Source organism: Pezoporus flaviventris, unplaced genomic scaffold (assembly GCF_033815535.1).
Source record: "Pezoporus flaviventris isolate CSIRO_AGI_PZ_B2104156 unplaced genomic scaffold, CSIRO_AGI_Pfla_v1 ptg000143l, whole genome shotgun sequence".
In the NCBI taxonomy this organism is placed as follows: Eukaryota; Metazoa; Chordata; class Aves; order Psittaciformes; family Psittacidae; genus Pezoporus; species Pezoporus flaviventris.
Window position 1 is genome coordinate 1,285,510 of NW_026892691.1, and position 24,244 is coordinate 1,309,753.

Below are 24,244 nucleotides of genomic sequence, written 5' to 3' on the forward strand. Positions count from 1 at the left end.
TGCAGCTGTTGCTTCAAGCAGGTTGGGTGCTTAGGCTGTGAGTAAACTTGGAGTCAGATTTTATAGGAAGTGTCATTTCTTCAGCTTTGAGCAGGACTAATTTAAGTTTTCTTGATGGAATTGTCTTTATCTTATATTTCACAGTGAGTTACTATATTCTACAGTGCTGTAAGGCTTTTGTAGGCTTTCTTTTGTACAGCTAACTCCCAAGAGACTTTACAACTTCAAAGTGCATTAAATGCAATTAAATTCAGTAAGTGTATCATCCAGGAAACTATGCTGTCTTTAAGGTATTGTTCTCTGTATTAGGATTGTTTTGCAAAATAAATGTCCATAAAATGCAGCAGTCATCAGAGCATCAGCCTGTTCTTAGAGCACAGCAACTAGAGCTGTTGAACTGGGAATCTTGTGTTAACACGTGCAATGGCACAGTTTCAGCTAGGGGGGAACAAGGAGCAATAATCTGCTGTTTTCAGGGTATGGCTTAGTATTTTAGGCACTTCTCATGGAAGAGAAAGATGTGGCGTTGACACCCCCCAAGAAGAAGAACAAGATTTCTAAGAACTTTTTTTTTTTTTGAGCTGTATAGCTATTTTGTGCTTATATCACATGCTTCTCCTGAGAAGACTCCTGCTTAGTTCTTTTAAACAGGAAAGATACAGTTATCTTGCTTGCTGAATGGTGCAGGGTATAAATGACAGGAGCTCAGTGGTAAGGTAGGTTTCATGTTTCCCTGTCCTGAGTTTTTGCTCTTGGCTGCTGCTGAGTAGCAGCAGATTTTAGTTGGCTCCCTGTGGAGGTTGGTTGTGTTGGGTCCCATCCTGAGGTTCTTCAGTATCATGCTGTGCTATACAGACCACCGAGGTGCACATCAGGGACTCTGGACTCTGTTCCAGAAGCAAAAGCCTGTTTTTAGGTGATCCACCATGTAAGTTCTAGATGCCTGCAAGGGGAGGGGAATATTTCTACACTTATTATAGCTAGCATTAGCCAGTGTTCATTTCAGAATACTGACAGAGAGTGGGTTAATGCAGAAGCCCTAGCTGTGTTTTCTGTGTAAGCCTCACATCTGTAATCTGGATGTATTAATTCTGGGCAGAAGGTCCTCTGTTGACTTTGATGGTGGGAATCTGTGCATGCCCTCTGGTTAGTCACAATACAGTATTGTCACATCAGTGCAATGCTAAATCAAGATAGTAAGGCCTGCTGTGAGATGTGAGTTTGAGAACAGAGCTTTACAAACTGAAGCTGATTGTAACTTGCCTGATAAAATGCGTATAGATGTTTTTCTGTATCACCTTGTGTACGTAGGCAGTTCATTCTAAAGGCCAGTGATAACAGATGCTGCTCCTTGCCATCTTTGCCTACTTAGCCTGGTGGTTCAACAAGGAACCTCCTACTTGGAGCAGACAGGAGTCATCTATTAGCAGGCAGACACACTGTACAACCTAAATGTTCTTATTCTTGCCATATTCTGAGACTGTGAGATTATTTATCTGGTGTTTCTGCAGTCATTTAAGGAAAACTGCTAGATAAACATCTCTAACAGTTTTAAAAACTATCATTTGATTTTGAGCACTGCAGCTCCTGCAGTATACAAATGCAGTATGCAGCAGCCATCAGGAGGAGATGGAGTTGGGTACGTTATGCTGACAAAATCTAGGTGCAGGAAACCCAGTGGCAATTCGGAATTTAAACCTAGTGCTAGGGCATTATGGCGGAGTCATAACTGCCACATTGCCCCAGATTTCAGTATTACTCAGTGTAACGCTATTTCATGTGAAACAGGTTTCATCCTAATAACACCTGTTATTAGAAATCAAGGGATGTTAGGAAGCATTGATGTATAATACAGTAATTTCTGTCTAAAAAACCTATTTTTCATCTGTCTTTTGTACCACAAAACTTGAACTTGGTGACTGATAAAATCAGTTAAGCAGAAGCGTGCTTTCCTTAGCAATGTCCCTCCCTATCTTAGACACAGGGAGCTGCCCTGACCCACCCCACCCCCGAATGGCTGCAGGTAGAAAACTATTGTTTTGTTCTTTCTCCACTGTGGTCCAGCAATTTCAGCAGAAAAGGAACAAGAAAATAGATAAGCACACATTGCTGTAGAAGCAGACGTTGCTTACAATGCCAGCTGGAGGTTTTGTGCAGCAATAATTCAAGGGATATGCAGAATGATGGCACTAGTTTGTCTTGGTTTATGACTTGCTTGCCTCTGCTGCATGCTTGGGGTCTGTCATGATACCAGGTGGCTCTTTTTATGTACATTTGAATATATTTTTCTATATCTACCTATATATGTATGTATCTATATAGATATATATGTACACACACACATATATGTAATCAGCCTGTGCCAAGACTGCATCTCAGCCCCCCAGCACAGAGCTGTCAGTCCTTGCCCCCTATGTAAAGGGAGCTAGCTACTCTGTATAGTTTATCTGTGTGTGCCATGGGCAAGTTGGAAATGGTGCATATTTACTCCCTTTTGGTGGTACCCTCCCTTCTTTCCCACAGCAGGTGCCCCTCTCACACTGCCTTTTTTCTCATAGTTTCTCTCCTTTCCTGTGTTACAGTTTCAGGGAAACAATAAACTTTCAGATCTGATGACATCATTCAATGTTTGTCATGCCTTGCACAGGGAGAGGGAAGTTAAATAAGATGAGGAGACAAAAACCCTGCAGGCATACTGTGATACCAGGGACTAGACACTATTATAAGAAAAAAGACATGCATGTCCCATGTTTAGAAAACATAAGTCTCCCCATTCCACACAGTTAGGGACATTTTTCTTTCCTGTCACAGAACGAGATGGGCAGTGTTACTGAAAGCATATTGAAATGGAAGATGTTCTTTTTGTCGCATGGGCTTGCAATACAGTGTGGTAGTACTGTGGTTGCCAGGGGCTGGCACTCAGGTCCCCCAGGGTAATGAGGTTATAGCATCGGCAGCTTATTGCAGGATTCAGTTGTGAGATGAAGGTAACCTAGAGAAAATCCAGAGAATCTGTGTTGAAGAAACTCCGTAATAGATTCCAAAGTGTTTGGATTATATTCATAAGGCTCAGATATGCAGAAACAAAAATGAGTAACATGAATTCGTATTTCTTATTCTATACACTTTTAAATATATTTTGATCCTTTTGCCCTCCCTGAGCTAAACCGTGGGAAATGTGAAGTGGTGGGCAAATGGAAGGACTTTAATAGCCCTATAACCATCCCTTCATTAGGCTTCTTTACTTTCAACAAATTATGTGCCAGATATACGACCTATCTTTATTCTCAAGTTAGATATCAAGCTATTGCATACAATCCTATAATGGTTTGGGTTGGAAAGGGCCTAAAGATGATCTAGTTCCAGGGGCCAGGACACCTTCCTCTAGACCAGGTTGCTCAAAGCCCCATCCAGCCTGGCCTTGAACGCTGCCAGGGATGGGGCATTAGTATATAGAAAATTAATCTGATGGGTTTTTAAGAGTTTGGTTTTGATGTGTTATGCATATCATTAATTATCACTGCTGCGAGTTGTCCTTTTGCAGTCAGTCAAACAGAAAGCCCAGGCATGAGCACAGCATAGCTTGAGGTATCTTTGCACCATGTGCTGTAGTCAGAGTGCGGACAGTACAAAGCAGCTTATTTAGCTTTGTTACACTAAAGATTTGAGTTGCAGTAACTGTTAACATAGCACCTGCCACAAGCACTTGCATAACAAACGTTTCTCCCTTTGCAGAGTAGAGCCAAAGCATGTGATTTACGCTGTCAGTATAATTCTGTGAAACTTAATATAATCTTAAAAACAAATCAAGATTTTAACTAAAGATATATAATACAGAAAATCTAACATTTACAATGTTGAATTTAAATTCAAAGTGCAGTACTATTTGGCCTTATATTTGACAACAGTTTGCATTACTGCCAAACCATTATGACATATTGTTGAAATATGATTTTCTGTGCTTAATCATTTGAATGAAAATGCAAGCAAGAAAATTTTCTGATGTGACACACTGCAAGATTTTTGTTACTCTGTAGCACTGGAATGATTGGCTTTGCTCATTCTTGCTTGAGGGCTACTGAGGACAATTTCTTTGTCAGGTCCATGTTATGTTGTAGGATTTCAGTAAATCAGTGATTCTGATGGTATGTGAAGCATGGCTGAAGATCACAGAAGTGTTATCTACATTTACTGTTATGTCAGACAGGATTTAATGGATGCACTTATTTGGAAATAAGTATGATCTTCCATACAGTGTTAGAACTGTAAAATTGGGTTTCGTGAGTAGGAAAGTGAACGCAGTATGCTTATTAAAACAAATTAATAGGGATTTCCTGGCATGTTTTTCATACTGCTATTTTCTTAGTGTGTCGTAGGATCATTTTAGGCATCATTTCATTGCCAAAGGATAGGGAAAGGCGATTGCTGAGGATCTTTGGGAAGCTCATTCACTGCAGTTAGAGTTCACCTTAAAATTTATTTTTGCACTTCTGTTAATTCTGTTTTGCCTTGTCAAGACAATTATGTACTAACTTTTAAATGTGAACAGTCCCAGTGAAGACAGTGACTTCATAAATCTTAGGATCTTTAAACATCAGTACGTGGCTTGAAGGTATTTTCCCCTAAAAAAGTGTATCAAAGTGCGGGGCTTTTTCATAAGCTCTGTACATTATGTAGGAAATAAGAATGCAAAGACTTCAAATATGACTGCCAGAAATTCCTTTGAGTTTGTTTTGACATTTAAGTGGTCATCTATGTGTGCATGTGATCATTCTGTGGAGCAGACCTTCAGCTGCTGTAAACTGGGATAAGTTGATGAAATCAGTGTAGTTAGACCAGTTAGTCCATCCTCTTAATGTTTGGTACCTTCTGCATTGCTTAGATGACAAACATTTAATTTATTTTATTGAGCCAGTTTTGTAGGGTAGGCAAATCTGTGTTAACAAATGGAGACCACAAACAGCATAACCTCAGAAAATCTGAAGATGCTAAAAGCTTTTTTTATAACCTTTATTTTCCTGTCTCATACTCAAGCAAAGAGATCTGCGAGGCAAATGAGACCATCATGTGCCCTATGTGTGAACGCAATTGCACACTACAAAAACTCAATGAAAGCTGCATATATGCCAAGGTAATTGTATCTGCCATCAAGATATTTCTTGTCTAAAGATCCTCTTTGTGTAATGCCTGCCCTTGCTTCCGCAAAGATTCCTGCAACACATTTTTTCTCTACAGAGGGTTTTTTTCAGCCATTGTAATTCACGTTTCTAATACGGGAATGCTCTGAAATGATCCAAGATTATACTAGAACTTGTTCTATTTTCTGTGAACATTTCCTTCTTAAATCCTTATTTTCATCAACTCATAAAGTCCCCTGAGTAATAACTTTTTTTGGAAGGTTTTTCCTACTTTCATAGAATCATAGAATCGTTAGGGTTGGAAAGGACCTTAAGATCATCTAGTTCCAACCCCCCTGCCATGGGCAGGGACACCTTACGCTAGATCATATCACTCCACTCTAATTAAATTCTTACTGTTTCCCTTGCTCACTTAGTAGTTGACTTTCTGCTCCTATAAGGAATGCTCTAGCATAATGTGCCTGTTATGTGCTTTACCCTGTCAAACTAATGCAAAGATTTACACAGCTACATATTTTGCTACAAGAATCTATCCTTCAAATTTAAGTAATCCTAAGTATATGTGCAGTGTTTTCAAGTGAGCAATGTATTTTATGTGTGGTATGTTCATAATGCAGGAAGAGCAGCTTTGGCATTTTTCTTGGAATTTTTTAGCTCATAAGATAAATTTTGCTGAGAAGCCTGCATTTGTAAAATGTATTTATCTCTGGGCATGTCATTACAACACTGCAGCAGTATGAAAGAGAAAATCAATTTTGTGTTAGATTTGAAAATTTCATATAGCTAGGACCAGTGTTGAATAAAACTCAAATTTCACATCTGTCTGAAGAACATATGGCATTTATTAAAAATTATTTCTATTTAGATTTTACTAATTTAGTTTTTAATAACACAAAAATGAAGAAATTAAAATTTTATTTGCAACAGCAGCAGTAAATACCATTGAAAAATTTATCTATTTGATGCAAAACTGTTTTTTAAGTTCTCTAATGCAGAAAATGGTTCCATAAAATTTTTTGTGACTATTTTTTACTAATTTTTATTTTAAGATGTGTACTGAAGGTAAGAGCTTTCTTAATTGAAATAACATTATGTATTCCCTACAACTCGTCACAGAAATGTTTTTTTTGGAAGTTAAGTGCCTTTAAGTCCACTGCAGTTCAATGGGAAATTAATACATGTGGCATCCCTCTAACTTCAGGTCCTGCTATTTTACCATCCCCAGTTAGAAGCATGGCATCATGTGCTTCAATCATGCAGATTTCACATTTAATGTCATATTGTGAATAATTCATTGCAGCAGAAAAAATTTAGCAGTCCATCCATACTTCAGTGTATTTTCAAACAAGTCCCCTTGAAAGAATCTCAGATGACTACCAGGGAAGACAAGTAATAACCACTCATATTCAATCTTTGCATGCACTCTTCTCTGAGGTCTGCAAAGATTATGGAAAACCATGTCAGCTCCATACTTTTCCTGCCAGTGTTTTTGCCCTGAAAAACTGGTCAACCTTAGATAGATTGGAACACATAAAACAACCACAAATTTTCTCTTTTTAGGATTTGACTGTTGAATAGGATTACCATCTGGCCACTCAAATGGCAAAGAGAAAGACAAAAATAAAAAGGTTCAGCAAGGCTTTTTATAGCTGTAAGATTGTAAGTGTAATGCCTTCACTCACTGTGTTTTCTTGAAAGAAGAGCTCACTGCAGCTTCACTTTTTACCTTCTTCCTAGGAAATATCTGGTCTCCAGCAGGGATTGTGATCCTGATGGTTGCCACTGTGTTGCTTAAGTTGAGCAGCTAATACCCAAAACATGTGTCAGCACTTCCCCTGTGTTTGCACCCAAATTAGTGAATACGAACAGTCTGTAATGTTAGAAAACTACAATCTGATTTCAAATCAAATGGTACTTTGTATGTTCTGAAACACTGTTAGTAATATAAGTAGAACTAATGTGTTTAAAAATAAGGAATTGTTATCTGCTGTCTAGGAAAAGAAAGTGTCATTTCCTGCCTGTTTTCTTTTCCCGAGATGGAGTTTGTTGGCCTTTCCTTCTGTTTTGTTTTGTTTTGTCATGGGAACATATTTCTCTGTGTTCCTTCCATACAATCAAAGAGCTGGTGTGCCAGGGGAGCTATTCCTGGTTCATTCCAGGCACCGACACCCTTATTCTGCAGTAAGTGTTTTAATCCTTATTCATTCAAGTAGCTTATTGTATGCAAATACATAAGCATTGAGTTAAATAGGAAAAGGGAGTTCCTGTAAGTGAAGTTCATCTCCCTAAACCTGCTTATGTTGTGGGGCCTGCCTCATTATATAAGGCTTTGTGCTCATGTTTCACATTATTAAAATTGCTGTCAGGGTTTTTTTCTTAAATTTCTTAACTATCTGCCAAGTTCCCCTTTACAGAAGAGCACTTCAGACAGAACAAGTGAAAGCTGGAGAAGTCATATACTTCAAATATTTTTTCTGCCAAGTTTTTGTAATGCTGGAAACAAAATACAAAGGACGCCTTATTCCTTCATGTCACCACCCATTTCTTTCATCCTTTCCCTCTGTATGCGATTTCAATTAAAAATGCCACACTGAAATAAAGTTCATAATTGAAGGGAAAGGCAGGTAATGCCTGAGTTGCAATCTGAATTGCTGAATGCCCAGGCTGTCATTCTCATTCACATTCAATGGACTCTTTGATCCATGGGTGATTGGTGTGGTGTACTGGGGCTCTTGGGGCTGGTCCTGCACCCAGCAGACCTTGCCCTCAGCCACAGGGCAGGGTGTTGATTCAGTGTTAATTTGAAGTACCTGAAGTCTTGTATCACGATGACATCAGCCAGGTATGCTGATGGACTAGCATGAGTCCTGCAGTATCTCACCTCTTCTTAGAGGCCTTTGGTCAACACAGCCTTACACTACACTTTTAGCCTGCAACAGTCAAGTCTCAATTCTGAGTGTGGTGCTGAAAGATTTTCACCAAGTACTTTTTGTAAAAGCAATTCTAGATTAGGAGCCAGATACATATTTTCTACTTTTAGTAACATTAATTCTTCTAGGTTAGGTTTGTTTGGTTCATTTCTGATTTCTCTTGGAAAGATGCAGTCTTTACTGTGCAGAATATCCAAAATCAGTGTTCTTCAGCTTTACTGTACTGCTGTTGTTCACCTTTCATACCTATTATTCACAGTCTCATACCCATTATGTTTGTGTTTTCCTTTATGGAAGCGAAATTAAAGCAAAAGATGTATTTATGTGTGCAGTTGATCCCACTGTATGATTCATGCAAGGAACATACTGGCTTTATTGATATTCTATACCAGATAGTCATTATCATTTCAGAACCTTAAAAAAAAAAGGAAAGAAATGACATAAAGACAAAATGTGTGGTTTTTAAGAAATCTCATAATATTATAATTACTTTACTCAGTAAGACAGAAAATAGAGGCAAGCAACACTGTTTCTATTGAGTTTTTCTGCTTTCCTGAGTTAGTTTTCTTAATTTGTGAGGCAGAAGTGATGCTAGCTCTTTCTAGAAGAATGAAAACCTGTCAACAGGATGAATTCTCCTTGCAGCAGGCAGCTCTCACAGAAGCAGGTTAGGTAAACTGCTGAAGGCAGTCTATCAGCCCCAGCATCCTGGCACACCTCATGTACAGAACATTCCTGCTGGCCAGAATAACTTCAGATGTAAGAGAAGGTCACAGGAAGGCAAAACTGAATCTGGTTACTTGCACCCTTCCATTGGCAAAAGGACAAGTTTCTTTTCATGATAAAAGCTTAAAAATTGGTCCTTAAATGAGCAACAAAGTCAACATCAATGACAGTGAAGTCTTTTCAAGAATATTCTATTTTGAGACATTCTCTTATTTCAGAGAGTAGACATTTCCTGGATGGCTTAGGACAAGTCATATCAAAGCCATTTACAGCACTTTTTCATTTCTTTTTCCTCTCTCTTCAGATCCTCTTTCTAACATATGTTTGTTGATGATAAGTTGGTTTGCTCTATTATTTTACAATGATTTATGCTTTTTGTTCAAATAGGAATTTGAGCCCTCTGTTTTGCTTACTAATGCTCAGCAACATGTTAAGCCATCTTCTATTAGAGAAAATGTAGGCCCTTTATTCCTAGATAAATTACATTGCTTGAAATTGTCAACCTTAACTCTATTGAGAGTACATCAATTTTCATTTCAGTTTCCCACATACTGTTTCAGATTATGGCTTGAATATTAGAAATTGTGGATTTCTGTAAGATAAATCGTGATGTTTTCATAACAAGTGAGACATCAGATTCACCCACTCTTAGAATGATCTACAGGCATGCAGAAACTAATTATTACTTATTTTCTATCAGTCAGCCTTGGACTTTGCAGCAGAATACCTGTTCTGTCTGAAAATTGTTACAACAAAGAGTAAGATAAGAGATAAGTCCAAGAAAAGGGATAGCATTCATGAGAGAATCAAGAGAGACATTAAGTAATACATAGAGGAAGACAAGAGAAAAGATGGAAGTTATTTAAGCTTAGAAAAACCTTAAAATAGAATACGTGGACATTAAATTTGACCCAGCATATGAGAAGAACTTTGGAGGAATTTTTAGCTTGTCTGGACATGAACAGAGAAGCTCTTAATGCCTGTGAAACACATAGACTGGAGAGGCATGAAGTGACAGTCTGGAAAACCAGAGTTCCAGTTATACTGAAAGAAAGAGTGAGACAAATCTTGGAAGAAGAAATATCCAAGTAGGACTTCTGGTTAGAATGCCTCACTTTTAGTTTCTGTGACTGGTGGTTATATGGTTTGTGATTCACTGAGGCAAAAGGTAAAATGGCAGTAATATTTATTCCTGATGTATTTATTTTCTATTCAGGTTACACATTTGTTTGATAATGGAGGAACTGTCTTCTTTGCTATTTTCATGGCAATTTGGGGTAAGTGCATTTTTATTTGTTTTGTATTTTTAGTTCACCTGACCCTTTTGTAGGATTACTGGGTAAAGGGAGATTATAGCTCGAGAGAAAATTTAAGGAAGGATTATGGTTTTGTCACACAACCTCTTTTGTTCCTGTTTCAGCTTCAACTTCTGTGCTAGCAGTGGGTGGAAATACCTTTTATCATTAATGTAATAACTGTGTTCAAAATCTAAATATCTTCAGGCCTGAATTTTATATCATGTAGGTGGAAGTCTTTTAAGAGGCAATCATGGAGGTTAACTTACTTATCTGGAGTCAATATAAAAATGACATCTTGTAGAGAATTCTTGTAGAACAAATGAGAACAATTTTGTGGGAGCTAAAGTAGTATAGGAAAGATTTGATGGTAAGTACTTAATTTTAATACCTATATTCAAATTCTCATTCTGAATATCTCATTATATTCACTCTGACATCACACACATCATGTCATGGGGCCCAAAGCCAAGCGTGGTGATATCCACAGAGGCTACTGTTTAACAGGAGTTACCAAGGACAGTCTTGTCTCTCTTAGAAGGTCAGTGTCATAGTGCCACACAAGACATGTAATAGTTCCAGCATGAAATTCTTGCTGGAATTACCTTTCACTGAAGCCAACAGTATTTTGCTACTAGAAAATAGAGGAAACTAGTATTATAACAAGACATAATGAATTTTACCAGTGTAAATGTTTGCCTGTGTAAACCCTGAGAAAGTAATACCAGTTCGCATTTGTACAACTCTCTGAATTCAAGCCAGGATTTTACAATTTTAAATAGAGTCAAATGGCACACAACAGCTTTATTTAAGAAATATGTATTAAAAAGTATTAATGATTCTAACTTCAAGTGAAGAATGAACGAATGTCACAGATTTTGGAGGCTGGCCTGGTAAAAGCAAAACAAAATATTCAAACAGCAGCAAAACATCAGAGCTGCATAGACAACACAAGAAACGCATGCACATACATGCAAAAATCATAATTAGGTTGTTAAAAATTAACACAATATAACTGGCACACTTTATTGCTTGCCTCAGTGATATTTCTTCATTGGCTGCTGATCTTGCTTTTGTAGCCTTGCAGTTACTAATAATTAGTTTCATAATTTCCTAAAAGACATTGCACTTGGTTATATAGTTACCAGACAATGCTGGTAGCTTCTTTGTCTTTATTTCTGTCTTTGAGCTCCCCTTAGAGAAAGCCCTTGCCATTTTCAGCTGAGGCTGAGGTTCCAGTGGAAAGAGGAATTCATAGAATGTCCACATTCATGACCTGAAGTTACCCAAGGCAGAATTTTACCTGGATGCTATTTGTCTATATTATTTCTAATAAAGCAAGTGTAATATCCTTCCAGCAAAACCATAGGATGATCACTTAATTACAAAGTCAAAGAGTGATGGGGGCCCTGCCTGCTGCCTGTCTCCTTATCTTGTGATTTTTGCCTTTGCTTTCCAAAACATTGTTTGCACACTAATAGTTGTAAGAGAACAGCTGCCAGGTCCTTTTGGAAAAAGGAAAGTATGAGAATAACAGGTGAGAAGATAATCTGAAGCTGACATTATAGTGAAAAGTGGGATGGTGTCATGTCAGCCATAGGAATGCCATCAGATGGGCAGCCTATGTTGTCTTCCACTGCCTTATCTGCTGTGCTGCTTCTGTCATCTGGCACACATCCAAAACTTGTATCATATGGTCCAAGTGAGTTGTCTAAGTGGAGAACTAAAAGGATAATGGGATTATTTTTTTATATATTGCTTGAAAGATTTATATATTGCTTAAAAGATTTGTATCCCTGTATACTCACAGCTTAGTTCAGCAGTCCCTTGCAGCTAAATCCAGTCAACCTCTTTCTTATGTTTGAGGGAGCAAAAGATGAAGGCCCTGATACACAGTTTTCTGAAGATAACACAGTCCTCCCAGTAAGGTCCATTCAGCACTACGTGGGTGGTCAACTTTCAAATCTGTTTCCTAATCTGACATCCTGGCAGCTTTCAGCTCTTGCATTTAAGCCAGAGAGGGTGTGTTGCCAGAGTTTTATTTTCATTTGATTTTATATGAGAAAAAAGTGTGTTTGCCCTCTCAGTGTTTGTTTAAATGTTTAAAAATAAAGTCCATGAACGTGATACAAATGTTTGGAGACGATGTGATTATGCTTTAATGCGAGTTTATACATATTCATGCCAAACATAAAAGCAATCTTCCTTTTAAACCTCTTTAAAAATATTTTTACTCCTGAGAGCAGATACACTTCATCCCTCATTCTATAACTGAAGTTGGGTGAGTAAGGAGTCTAGCCTTATTCAGTTAATCAAAGTTTGGGAGAGCTTTTGAGCTGTAATTTTGAACTTACCCACAGTTCTTTCAGTAGGTTCACTGATACTAGATAACAGTATTTTCTGATATTTTAGAGGTTAAAAAAATAACTTGTAAAACAAAAACACAAAATTAAGGGGCGTATTTTTTAAGCTAAAATTTAAAAATAATAAAGTGCTATCAGTTGAAAACTAGTTTGAGTGGAGTTGATGATATGATTCCTAACAAATTCTTATGGCAGTCATGGGGTAAAGGTTGGACTTGATGATCTTAAAGGTCTTTTCCAGCCTGGTTGATTCTATGATTCTGTGATTAAGACCAGACTATTTAAGCAGCTGTGTGCAGAAGCAACAAAATGTTCTTATGCAAAACATTTGTGCTATTTCTTACCTGGGTCATTCCTTGTATCATCATAAAGCCATCTGTGGGAAAAAGACTCTAACCTCTTCTTACCACGTATAAAATATCCAATCAGACCAATTAATATAGACAACAAAATGGCTCCTACAATGATGCCAACTATTACTCCTCCTTTGTTCATTTTGTCTAGGAAAGAAAAAAAGAATAGAAAGTTGAATAACAAGAATAAGTCTGTAAGTTCAGACACTTGACTCTTGCTTTATAGCAGTCAAGGGTTTTGTGAAGTTAGGCTTTTCAGTAAGGATCTGAAACACTTTGCAGACTGACTAAACCAGCCTCCCTGCAGAAACCTTCTGCCCTTGGAAAAGAAAACAGACATTTCCATCCTTGACTTTCAGGGAAATAACGTGGGTTTAAAAAAAAAAAAAAGGGAAGGCTAAATGAGCTTTTTTAGTCAAATAAAAGAGTTTCAGGTTTAATTGCAGAATTACCCACTGTCCTTTTCTTGAAAGAAGTAAGCAGTAATCACTCTTTGAATGCAATTATTTTTAAGTATTTAGGCCAGCAGTTAAAATTGCAGCCTCTGAATTTCATGTGATTAACTTTTAGAGTACCAACTTTTAAGTATGTAAGGTAAGAAATCCAGTAGTTCTTTCTGCACTTGTTCAGTTAGCAGAACAACTGCATTCCTCCAAGATATTTCTTAACTGTAATAAAAAATTTCTCCTAAGTATTCTGTTTTTCGTGGAACTGAACTTGCTTTCCCACCCCAGTTCCTTTTCGGTCATGTTATCTAAAAATCAGGTACATTATATTATTAGAACAGTGATGGTAGTTGATGCTCCTGCAGTTCCTGGTACAAAGTGTACTCTACTGGATATGATGGATAAGCTTGTGTTAAAAGCTTGAAAGCCAATTAATGACAAAAAATTACTGTGTGTTCTAATCCTTCCTTTTCTTTTTCTGATGACCCGATTTAGAACAGCAGAGTAGAAAAGTTCCATGACAGTTTTATACTCCTTTTGTTTTCCCACGCATACTTGACTTCATAATTAAATGCACAATTTAATGTAATTCCTTTGGAAGTATTTATAAGAAGTCATCTTTGGTCACAAAAGTTTCTGAACTTAAATAAGTTGATGTGTTACACGCTTTAAATCACAGAATGGTTTGGGTTGGAAGGGACCTGAAAACTCGTCCATTTTCAACCCCCTGTCACTGGCAGGGACACCTTACACTAGACCAGGTTGCTCCAAGCCCTGGAGCACTGCCACTGCCAGGGATGGGGCAGCCACAGCTTCTCTGGGCGGTCTGTGCCAGGGCCTCATGACCTTCACAGGGAAGAACTTCTTCCTTATATCTAATCAAAATCTACCCTTTTTCAGTTTAAAGCCATTCCCCCTTGTCCTGTCCCTACAAGTCTTCGTCAAAAGACCACCTGTTCTCCAGGTTGAGCAAGCCCAACTCTCTCAGCCTGTCTCCATAGCAGAGGTGCTCCAGCCCTTGCAGCATCTTTATCTTTGTGTCCCTTCTCTGGACTCACTCCATGTCTGTCTTAGGTAGGGGCCCCAGATGTTATTTCTGCACAGCTTCATCCACTCCAGTATGAATAGGCTGTATGTGTCATTAGCTTCCCCTATTTTTGGAAGTGTTAAACAAGTAAACAGCAAATAAGAAAAAAAAAAAAAAAAAACACCTTTTTTATTTGGGCGAGTTTTATTTTTAGTCTGTACTAAATCACCTCTTAATTCACATATCTGATAAAGCCTCCTGTTCAAGGAAAAAAAAAGGTATTATAATTTTGTTAAATCAGCTGGTCTTCAGTTATAGACTTACCTGCACTAGCATCTTTTGAATCAGGCAATGCAGTAGGAGAGTTGCTGAAATTATGATTCATCTCAGTTGCCTGCAGAATGGTGCTGGAGTTTGTCGTGGTACTGTCCTCCTTCACTGTGGGTGATGTCAGAGCAATGCTGGTGGGGAACAACGTGGTGGCATTGACTGAAGAGTTATCACTGTGGAGCACCACAGCCAAAGGCGTGCTGTAGGTGACTGTGGAGTTACTTGATTTCTCTGTGGACGTAGAAGTAGCTGCAGCGCTTTTGGTCAGTCGAGAATGCTCACCTGTTGTTGTAAGTGTCACTAAAGATACTGGATTGAAGGTTGTGGCAGAGTTGTTTATTCCATCTTTAGATACTGTAGTGGCAGCTGAAGATAAAGTGGTGCTATCAGTGGACGTCGGGGGTGTGCTGTTTGGCTGACTGCTAATCTCTGTTGTTTCTGCTACGTTTTCTTTGATGTTGGCCGTTGCTGGTGCAGCATGACTGATGATAGAAGGATTTATGGCAGTAGTCACAGTCAGAACCAATCTCTGTGAAGTTGATCGCACTGTAGACCAATTGTTATCTGTGATTGAGCCATTTCTATCACCTGCTCCATTGCTTTTGTTCCATTGCAGCCTTACAAGCAGAAAAATGAAAATCTTTCCACAGGAGAATTGCATGGTGTTGACTTCAAAGTTTGTTATATGCAGAATCTGCAAGAAATTCACTTTTGTCTATGGTTTTATTTTGCAAAACAAAGCTATTTTTACCAAGTAAGCTGGTAAAAAAAAATGCTATAGTATAGAAATATCAGTAGTTTACCACATGTTGATGCTGAAAACTTCACATCCCTAAGTGTTAATGACCAAGAGAATGACCTAAAGCAATACTGATAATCAACAAAAGCTTTTTACACAGGAACATTCATGGCTCTGTAAACAGGCCTTGTACTTAGAGGGGAATGATTCAAAACCACTTTGCTATAGAGAAAGGTAATGGTAACGTATTTGGGTGGCACACCCAAGGCAATGCCTTCTGGGCAGGCAGCAGCCCTGGGAGCATGCTGAAGAGTTATGCTCCCTTGCAAAGAAATATAATTGTTACAGTGAGCCCTCAGCTGATGGGTAATGTTTTGTGACCCTGAGCAGTGAGTGTCATCTGAATGCTCCCAGGTGCAAGCTGACAACTAAATCAGTCCAGTGGTTATGGATGATGCTGAATTTGTGGGGGAACTTCTTTTCCTGTAGGAGACTGGAGGCTGTGTATTATGCATTATCTTTTTAAATGTTAGATTGAGAAGGATGAGGAAAAACTCATCTTGAAGTTACACAATTGCAGCAGGTGTGTTGTTCAGTGTATCCATGAGGTTTTGGCAGGGAGGGGTGTGTTTTCTCTACAGATGAGAAAGTATGTAGTAAACTTTATGTAGTAAACAGTGGCATGATGAGCATATTATTAATAGCACTTCTTTGTTTCTTGTGGTCTGAAGTAGCATGTTCATATTTGCAGAGCTCTCACTTACACTTTTTAAGCCTCATAAAGCAGATTATTTTTACCTTTACATCAGTGATCCAACAATAGACTGAACAAATATAAAGCAAGATATAGAGAATTTATCTTCTAGAATCCAGAAAGAAATCATAGCAAATCATGGTCCCAGAAATATACTGTATTTTTTGCTCCACAGCTCTTTGCTCTAAAATTCAGATTGCTCTCCAAGGATGAGTTACTTCTCAATTCAGTGAGCAATGAATATTAAATTTTCAAGCTTAAATGTATTTTAATTTTTGTACTGAGAAAATAATTCATGACTTTTTAGTGAATTATGAAGAGGAATATAAATATGAATAATAATCTATGATTAATTTAATTTTTCTCCTCTTACTAGCTAGCAATGTGACAAGTGTAAGAGCCCTGGCTGACCTTCCTAAGTGTGTATTTTCTGTTCATTTCTGGCAGAAGCACTAACAATGCAGCAGTACCTTTTTTTTACAGAAGTTTGGTATAAAGTAGCATATGCAGAATATATTCTTCTCTTCACCATACCAAGCGTTTAAAATGGGATCTGAACTGATTCTGAGAGAACTCCCATACTTGCTGCATAAAGAGCATAAATACCCACTAAACTATGAATTTGGGTGAAATACTGACATTATTTATGGTTTCTACTTCTCTGCTTTAATGTTTGAATTTTAAAAATGGCGGGGGAGTGATTAAAAAATTATTTTTTCAGAAATTACTCTAAATAGAATTTGGCTACAGCAGCACTGACTGCCTTCCGGAACCCTATATGAAAGAATATATAAGATATTAAATTGATCACATACACTAATAAGCATTTAAAAAGAAAAACCCTCAGACTTACCTTTGAGCTCTACAAAACTCGCAAGAGGAGCCTGTTGAAATCCTGCAGTGGCCCAGAGTGCAATTAGTCTGGTGGGAAGAAGGGAGTGCAGGGACAGCAAGCGCAGCAGCATGACGGGGGTGAGGAACGCGCTGTCCAGGAGAGGTGAGGTGAGGTGGGGCAGCCCTTCCCTGTACACGTCTGGGAACCAGCCACACTGACTGGGTCACTGTCATCACCCAGCTCTGTCATTACAGAGTCCACAGCAATTGCAGTATTTAGGGTAAAGTGGGGAGGCAGTGTTTATTGCTTAATCCTTTGGAAGTGTTTGAGCTGGTATTTCAGATGGGTGACTATTTTCTGTAAACTGTAGAAACTGTTGTTCCATGTGCCATGCAACTATTAATTTAACAGAAGAAAGTTTCTTGTTACTGCAGTTTCCTATGGAACAGTGTGACATGAAAGCTGGAAAAGGCCTGTCTTCTACAAGATAAAGTTCTGAGTTCTGTTAAGGAAACCATGCTGCTAGAAATGGTTCTAATATGTTTGCTGTTGCAATAATTTTAGATAATCTAAATGCAAATGTTCTGAATGTATCAGATGTCATTATTTTTTAATTTGCAGTACATAACTAACAACTTATTACAACTCTTACTTTAGGTTTAATATGAACAATACTGGATTAAAGTATAGTTATATAAAGTAATTAAGTATATAAAGTAAGAATGAGGAAGTCAGACTTATGATATATAACTTAATATGCTGATCTAGTCAACCTGTGGGATGTTTTTGTTACTCTTTAGTGCTTTACGCATAGTTATTTTAGGCAGGTATGCAGTTGAAGAGTGACTCAGAAATGCTTCAGTATTGTGTGACTGAGTGGAATTCCATGATGTTGTTCTCTGTTTCCACTTTACATTTTTTAAGGAATCAGGTGCAAATACTATTTCATAACTAATCCATGAGATAAACGTTGAGGGTATGGCCTATACAGGAGGTGTTTATATAGGACCAACTAGTGGTGTTGAAAATACTGCAGTGGACAAGTGGAAGGTTTTCTGTGAAATGGATCAAGTTCTACCTTTTCTAATACCCCTTTTCAGAAAGCAAATTATTTCTGTGGTATGAGGTGGGGTGGTCTGTGAGAGGAGGGAGTACAGAGTCTGGTGCAGTGGGTTTGTCTTTCGTTGGAATCTAGCCTTCTCTGCAGTGTGTAACAAGCTTGCTACTCATATTTATTGCTGTGTCTGCTAGGATATGCATCTAACAGACTGACCATGAGATAAGCATGAGATCTGAAACCCCCCACCACAAATTTGTGTCCAGATTTGGACCTTAAGCAGCATTAACCAAATGACAAGCGATATACTTGGGTCAACAGTGTAATTCACACCAGCATGTACCCCCACTGGAGTACTGCATCCAGCTCTGGAGTCCTCGGTACAGAAAAGACATGGACCTGTTGAAGAGGGTCCGGAGAAGGGCTGCAAATGATCAGAAGGCTGGAGCACCTCTCCTATGAGGAATGACTGAGAGAGTTGGGGTTGTTGTGAGAGAGAGAGCCTGAAGAAGACAAGGCTCTGGGGAGACCTTATTGTGGCCTTTCAGTTCTTAAAAGGGTCCTATAAGAAAGATGAGGAGAGACTTTTTAGCAGGGCCTGTTGTGATAGGATGAGGGGTGATTGTTTTAAACTAAAGGGGAGAATCAGACTGCATGTGAGGAAGAAATTCTTTACAACAAGGGTAATAAAATACTGGCAAAGCTTGCCCAGAAAGGTGGTGGATGCACCATCCCTGGAGACATTCAAGGCCAGGGCTGGATGTAGTTCTGGGCGACCTGATCTAGTTAAATATGTCCCTGGTCATTGCAGGCGGATGGGACTATATGAGCTTTGAAGGTCCCCTCCAACCCAAACTATTCTACAATTCTATTCTATGATTCTATGCACACATGATGGTGCTGAGAAGCCTTTCTGATAGTTTTTTTTACAATGAAAGGTTATTTGAATACATACCTAATATCTATTATTTAATATAGTGCTTTGTATGTGACTCAGTTCTTGGCTCAGTGTCATACACCCACAGTGTGGTGCCAGCATGCTGGCACTGAGTGCTGACCTGCTGTTCCTGGAAGGCAGAATCTCCAGCAGTGAGCCTTGAATGTGAGCAGACTTGGAGCTATGGCCATATGGTTCAGAGTATTCCAGGAGTGGGAGATGAGATTAACCTGTCATTAAATTATATATTTATTAAGCAGAGGTTTCAATTCTGAAGAGTGTGTCTCAGTAGGTACCGAATCTGTAGGAGTTTTTTTATTGTTTTGCCTTCCTGCAAAGTAACTGAATAAACCTGAACAAGTCTCTGTCTCTGTCTACTCTGCTGCAGGCAGTCCTGAAGAGCCCTGTACCCCTGAGACCTTAGATGAAGTCAGGTCGACGGAGCGGTTTGCCTTAGTCGATGAGGAATGGGTTAGAGACCAGTTGAGCAATCTGGACATCCATAAATCCATGGGTCCAGATGGGATGCACCCGCGGGTGCTGAGGGAACTGGCGGAAGTCATTGCTAGACCGCTCTCCATCATCTTTACCAAGTCTTGGGAAACGGGAGAGGTGCCCGAGGACTGGAGGAAAGCAAATGTCACTCCAGTCTTCAAAAAGGGCAAGAAGGAGGACCCGGGTAACTATAGACCGGTCAGGCTCACCTCCATCCCTGGGAAAGTGATGGAACACCTTATCCTTGGTGCCATCTTAAGGCATATCAAGGATAAGAGGGTTATGAGGGGCAGTCAACATGGCTTCACCAGGGGGAAATCATGTTTGACAAATCTCTTAGCCTTTTATGAGGAAATAACACGGTGGATGGATGGTGGCAGAGCGGTGGATGTGGTCTACCTTGACTTCAGCAAAGCGTTTGATGCAGTCTCCCACAGCATCCTCACAGCTAAATTGAGGAAGTGTGGTCTGGATGATCAGGTAGTGAGGTGGACTGCGAACTGGCTGAAGGAGAGAAGCCAGAGAGTTGTAGTCTATGGGGCTGAGTCTAGTTGGAGGCCTGTAACTAGTGGAGTGCCTCAAGGGTCAGTACTGGGACCGGTATTATTTACTATATTCATCAACGATTTAGATGAGGGAATTGAGTGTACTATCAGCAAGTTTGCTGATGACACTAAGCTGGGAGGAGTGGCTGACACGCCAGAAGGCTGTGCTGCCATCCAGCGAGACCTGGACAGGCTGGAGAGTTGGGCAGGGAATAACTTGATGAAATATAACAAGGGAAAGTGTAGAGTCCTGCATCAGGGCAGGAACAACCCCAGGTTCCAGTATAGGTTGGGGAACATCCTGGTAGAGAGCAGTGTAGGGGAGAGGGACCTGGGGGTCCTAGTGGACGACAGGATGACCATGAGCCAACACTGTGCCCTTGTGGCTAAGAAGGCCAATGGCATCCTGGGGTGTATTAGAAGGGCGGTGGTTAGTAGGTCGAGGGAGGTCCTCCTTCCCCTCTACTCTGCCCTGGTGAGACCCCATCTGGAATATTGTGTCCAGTTCTGGGCCCCTCAGTTCAAGAAGGACAGGGACCTGCTGGAGAGAGTCCAGCGAAGGGCAACAAAGATGATTAAGGGAGTGGAGCATCTCCCTTATGAGGAAAGACTGAGGGAGCTGGGTCTCTATAGTTTGGAGAAGAGGAGACTGAGGGGTGACCTTATAAGTGTCTATAAATATATAAAGGGGGAGTGTCACGAGGATGGACCCAGGCTCTACTCAGTGGCAAACAATGATAGGACAAGGGGTAATGGGTACAAACTGGAACACAAGAGGTTCCACTTAAACTTGAGAAGAAACTTCTTCTCAGTGAGGGTGACGGAACACTGGAACAGGCTGCCCAGGGAGGTTGTGGAGTCTCCTTCCCTGGAGACTTTCAAAACCCGCCTGGACACATTCCTGTGTAACACTATCTAGGTGTTCCTGCTCCGGCAGGGGGATTGGACTAGATGATCTTTCAAGGTCCCTTCCAATCTCTAGCATACTGTGATACTGTGTGAAGTAATTGAGCAGAGTATTCAGAAGGGGCTTGGCTTGCCATGGCCAAACTCGGTGGAGAGTTTACCTACTGAAAACCCTCAAATTGCACCAGGGGAGGTTTAGATTGGATATTAGGAAAAATTTCTTCACTAAAAGGATTGCCAAGCATTGGAATAGGCTGCCCGGGGAAGTGATGGAGTCACCATTCCTGGAGGTAATTAAAAGACAAGTAATGTGGTGCCTAGGGACATGGTTTAATGGTGGACTTGTCAGTGTTGGGTTAACCTTTGGACTCGATGATCTTAAAGGTCTTTTCCAATTTAAATGATTCTGTGATTCTGTGATTTCAGTTCTTCATCAGTGCAAGTAATGGCAGTGTAAGGGCAGTAAAAATAAAGTAACTTAAGGATTTAAAGATTTTTTTTTGTAAGCGTACAATGAGCAGAACTGCACTGTAGAGCACTGAATGACAAATCCCTAAATGAGTGGTTCTATAGCAAAATGCTGGACCATAAAAGGAAGTACACCATATATTATGGGATTTAAAATTCAGAACAGTAATTGAAGCTGTAAGATTGGAAGCAGTGTTCCTGGGAAAAAGCAGGGGAGGCACCAGATGATGTTTTCTGTAGGAAACTGGAAGCCTGTGTGTGACCCTGTAAATTGTAAATCATCCAGAACTCCTGAGTGGCAGGATTAGGCGCAAACAAACTCTGCCAGGTCAAAGCGGTGTTAAAACATGCATCTTGAGGTTCAAATTATTGGATTAATCATCTGTTGTAGGTCTTGTTTTTCTACAGAAGTAATTGATAAAAGTAAGATAAAAGCTTACCATTTTCAGAGCTGGGAGATCGCCAGCGATGGAGCATTCACAACCTCCCTGGGCAACCCATTCCAGTGCCTCACCACCCTTACAGTAAAGAGCTTCCTCCTTACATCCAATCTAAACTTCCCCTGTTTAAGTTTGAACCTGTTACCCCTTGTCCTGTCACTGCAGTACTTAATAAAGAGTCCCTCCCCAGCATAAATAATATTTATAAAATTATGAATAGATCATTTTATATCATATCTATATAGAATGTATATGTAAAACCAATAAGATATTAAACATAATACAGAAATACACAAAAAGTTAGGAATGTGAGACCATCCTGTTCAGTTTGAGTAAGAAATCCTCCTTCTGAGCAGTAGGCTTCCCAGAAGGAAGCAAATTTTCTCACTTCCTATTTGAAATCACTGTTTTCCAGGCAACAATTGAGCAGGCCCACATTTTGTGAGGAATCCCATCAAAACAAGGTGTTATCCTGTGTGTCAAACTACAGTGTTTGGGAAACTTGGAGTTAATTATTGGTTGTAATTATTTTCATAGGATCTCCCAAAACCACTAAGTACATAGAGAATCTGATATCTCACACAGAGATTAGCTGCTCCTGTATAAAGCTGGTGAAGCTGGGAAATGAATGAGGTTGTCTTGATTTCTTCATTGTCTTGAACTGAATAAAATGAGATCATAATGTAGCACTTTAATAATAGATGTCATTGTGTATGCATATCCTTGTTTCTTCAAGGAAAGATTTTAAACCATATATGTTTTGAATAAAATCAAAAGCAAAATGACAATCTAAAAAGTATGGCTCATATCTCTTTACAAATAGAGCAGACAGGAAAAAAAAAAAGATTCTTAGATAAACATTGTAAAATAGTGTTCCAGTTGTAACGGTTATTATCCTTAATTACTTAATAGTTTTCAGATAGTATAGAGAAACAGCCGGACAGTGGCTAACAACAGTTGCCATGTTACATATTGTTGATTTTCTTGAGATCTGTGTGGCCTTTTTTTATTTCTTTCCCATAATTAAAATGCAGTTGATGATTTCCACAGCTACAGTCTTTCTAGAGTTTTGGAAGAGACGGAGAGCTGTATTAACCTATGACTGGGACCTCATAGACTGGGAAGATGAAGAGGTAAGACTGAACAGAAGTAAACCTGGAAATTGTGCTGTCAGCATGATTTAAGGGTAGATAGCAATACATACTGTACACTGCTGTCATTCAGATACTTATATTTATAACACTAGTTACAGCATCAAAAAGTATACCTGAGTCTGTACAAGCATACTTTCCCTTCTGCAACTAGCATTATAATTCCAGATATAATTCTACATCTATTAGAAGTATCCTTTGAAAAACTGAGTGGAAATACTGCCTGTACAGAAGACAGGAGCTACTATGGATGCCAACACAAATGTCTTTCAGTACTGGAAATTCCTAATCCTGTGTATAAATGGGACCAAGACAGGCAAAGGGACAGATTTTATATCCTTCTTAGAGGCATAGCATGTCCTTTAACATTCTGCTATCAACATCAGCAATAATAAAATGATTTTATAACTTCATAAATCAGTAGAGGACATAGCTCTGATTTAACTGTATTGGTGACTTAACAGCAGCCTAAGTCAACAGAGACTTAACCACTACTTTTCTTATACCTTTCCATAGATGCATAGATACAAGCTGTTGGCTTTTAATAAATGGTTTAATATCACAAAAGGCGCTGTCGTAACTGGCATTAGTTTATAGTTTTCTTACCAATTTTTGCAGAGAACCTAGTGTTTAGACCAATATTATGACCTGTGATCCTTTTAATACCCTCACGTACTGGAGGAGGCTCTTACGTTTTTTGTTCTTTGTTGGTCTCTGGCACTTTCAAAAGGGTAAATTCTTTGGATGTTTGAGATGGAGCGTTATAAAAAAGAATTTTTATCAATATAAATTTCCTACTTTATAGCACATGTATATCTGATTTTTGATACTTCAGTGAAATAAGTTGTTATAACAAATGGAATCTACCCTGTCATTCCAGGAAGAGCTGCGCCCCCAGTTTGAAGCTAAATATTCCCAAGTGGAAAGAGTAAATCCCATCACAGGAAAACCTGAACCTTTTCAGCCTTTCCCTGATAAGCTGAGTCGACTAATGGTGTCTGTCTCAGGAATATTTTTCATGGTAATGTTTAATAATATTGGAATTATTGTAGCCTTTAATCTCATTTTGATGTAAATAGTAACACAACTCATTAAGATTAGTGGATTTACATAAGGTAGGCAAAACTGATTGTCTCAGTCTTACTGCTTATTTAAGGATCACTTTCTTTTAAAATACAGTTGTATTGAAAAAGAATAATTAATAAATGTTTTAATTCAGTGGTTGAGTATTTTCTTCTCTCAGAGTCAGCTCACCAAAACAAATGGCAGTCATTAAAACACCTGTTAATTTGTTAATTCAGTGGGAATT

At 39.0% G+C, this 24,244-nt stretch overlaps 1 protein-coding gene across 5 annotated transcripts in view; it reads left to right on the plus strand.

Moving 5' to 3' along the window:
- The window catches only part of ANO3 (anoctamin 3), a 213,755-nt gene that overhangs the window by 170,517 nt on the left and 18,994 nt on the right, over positions 1-24,244 (plus strand). For all 5 annotated transcript variants that reach the window (XM_061479183.1, XM_061479184.1, XM_061479185.1 and 2 more), the window contains 4 exons: positions 5,035-5,131; positions 10,011-10,071; positions 22,835-22,917; positions 23,816-23,956. In XM_061479183.1, coding sequence (XP_061335167.1) covers positions 5,035-5,131; positions 10,011-10,071; positions 22,835-22,917; positions 23,816-23,956 — 382 coding nt within the window. The remainder of the gene's footprint in view (positions 1-5,034; positions 5,132-10,010; positions 10,072-22,834; positions 22,918-23,815; positions 23,957-24,244) is intronic.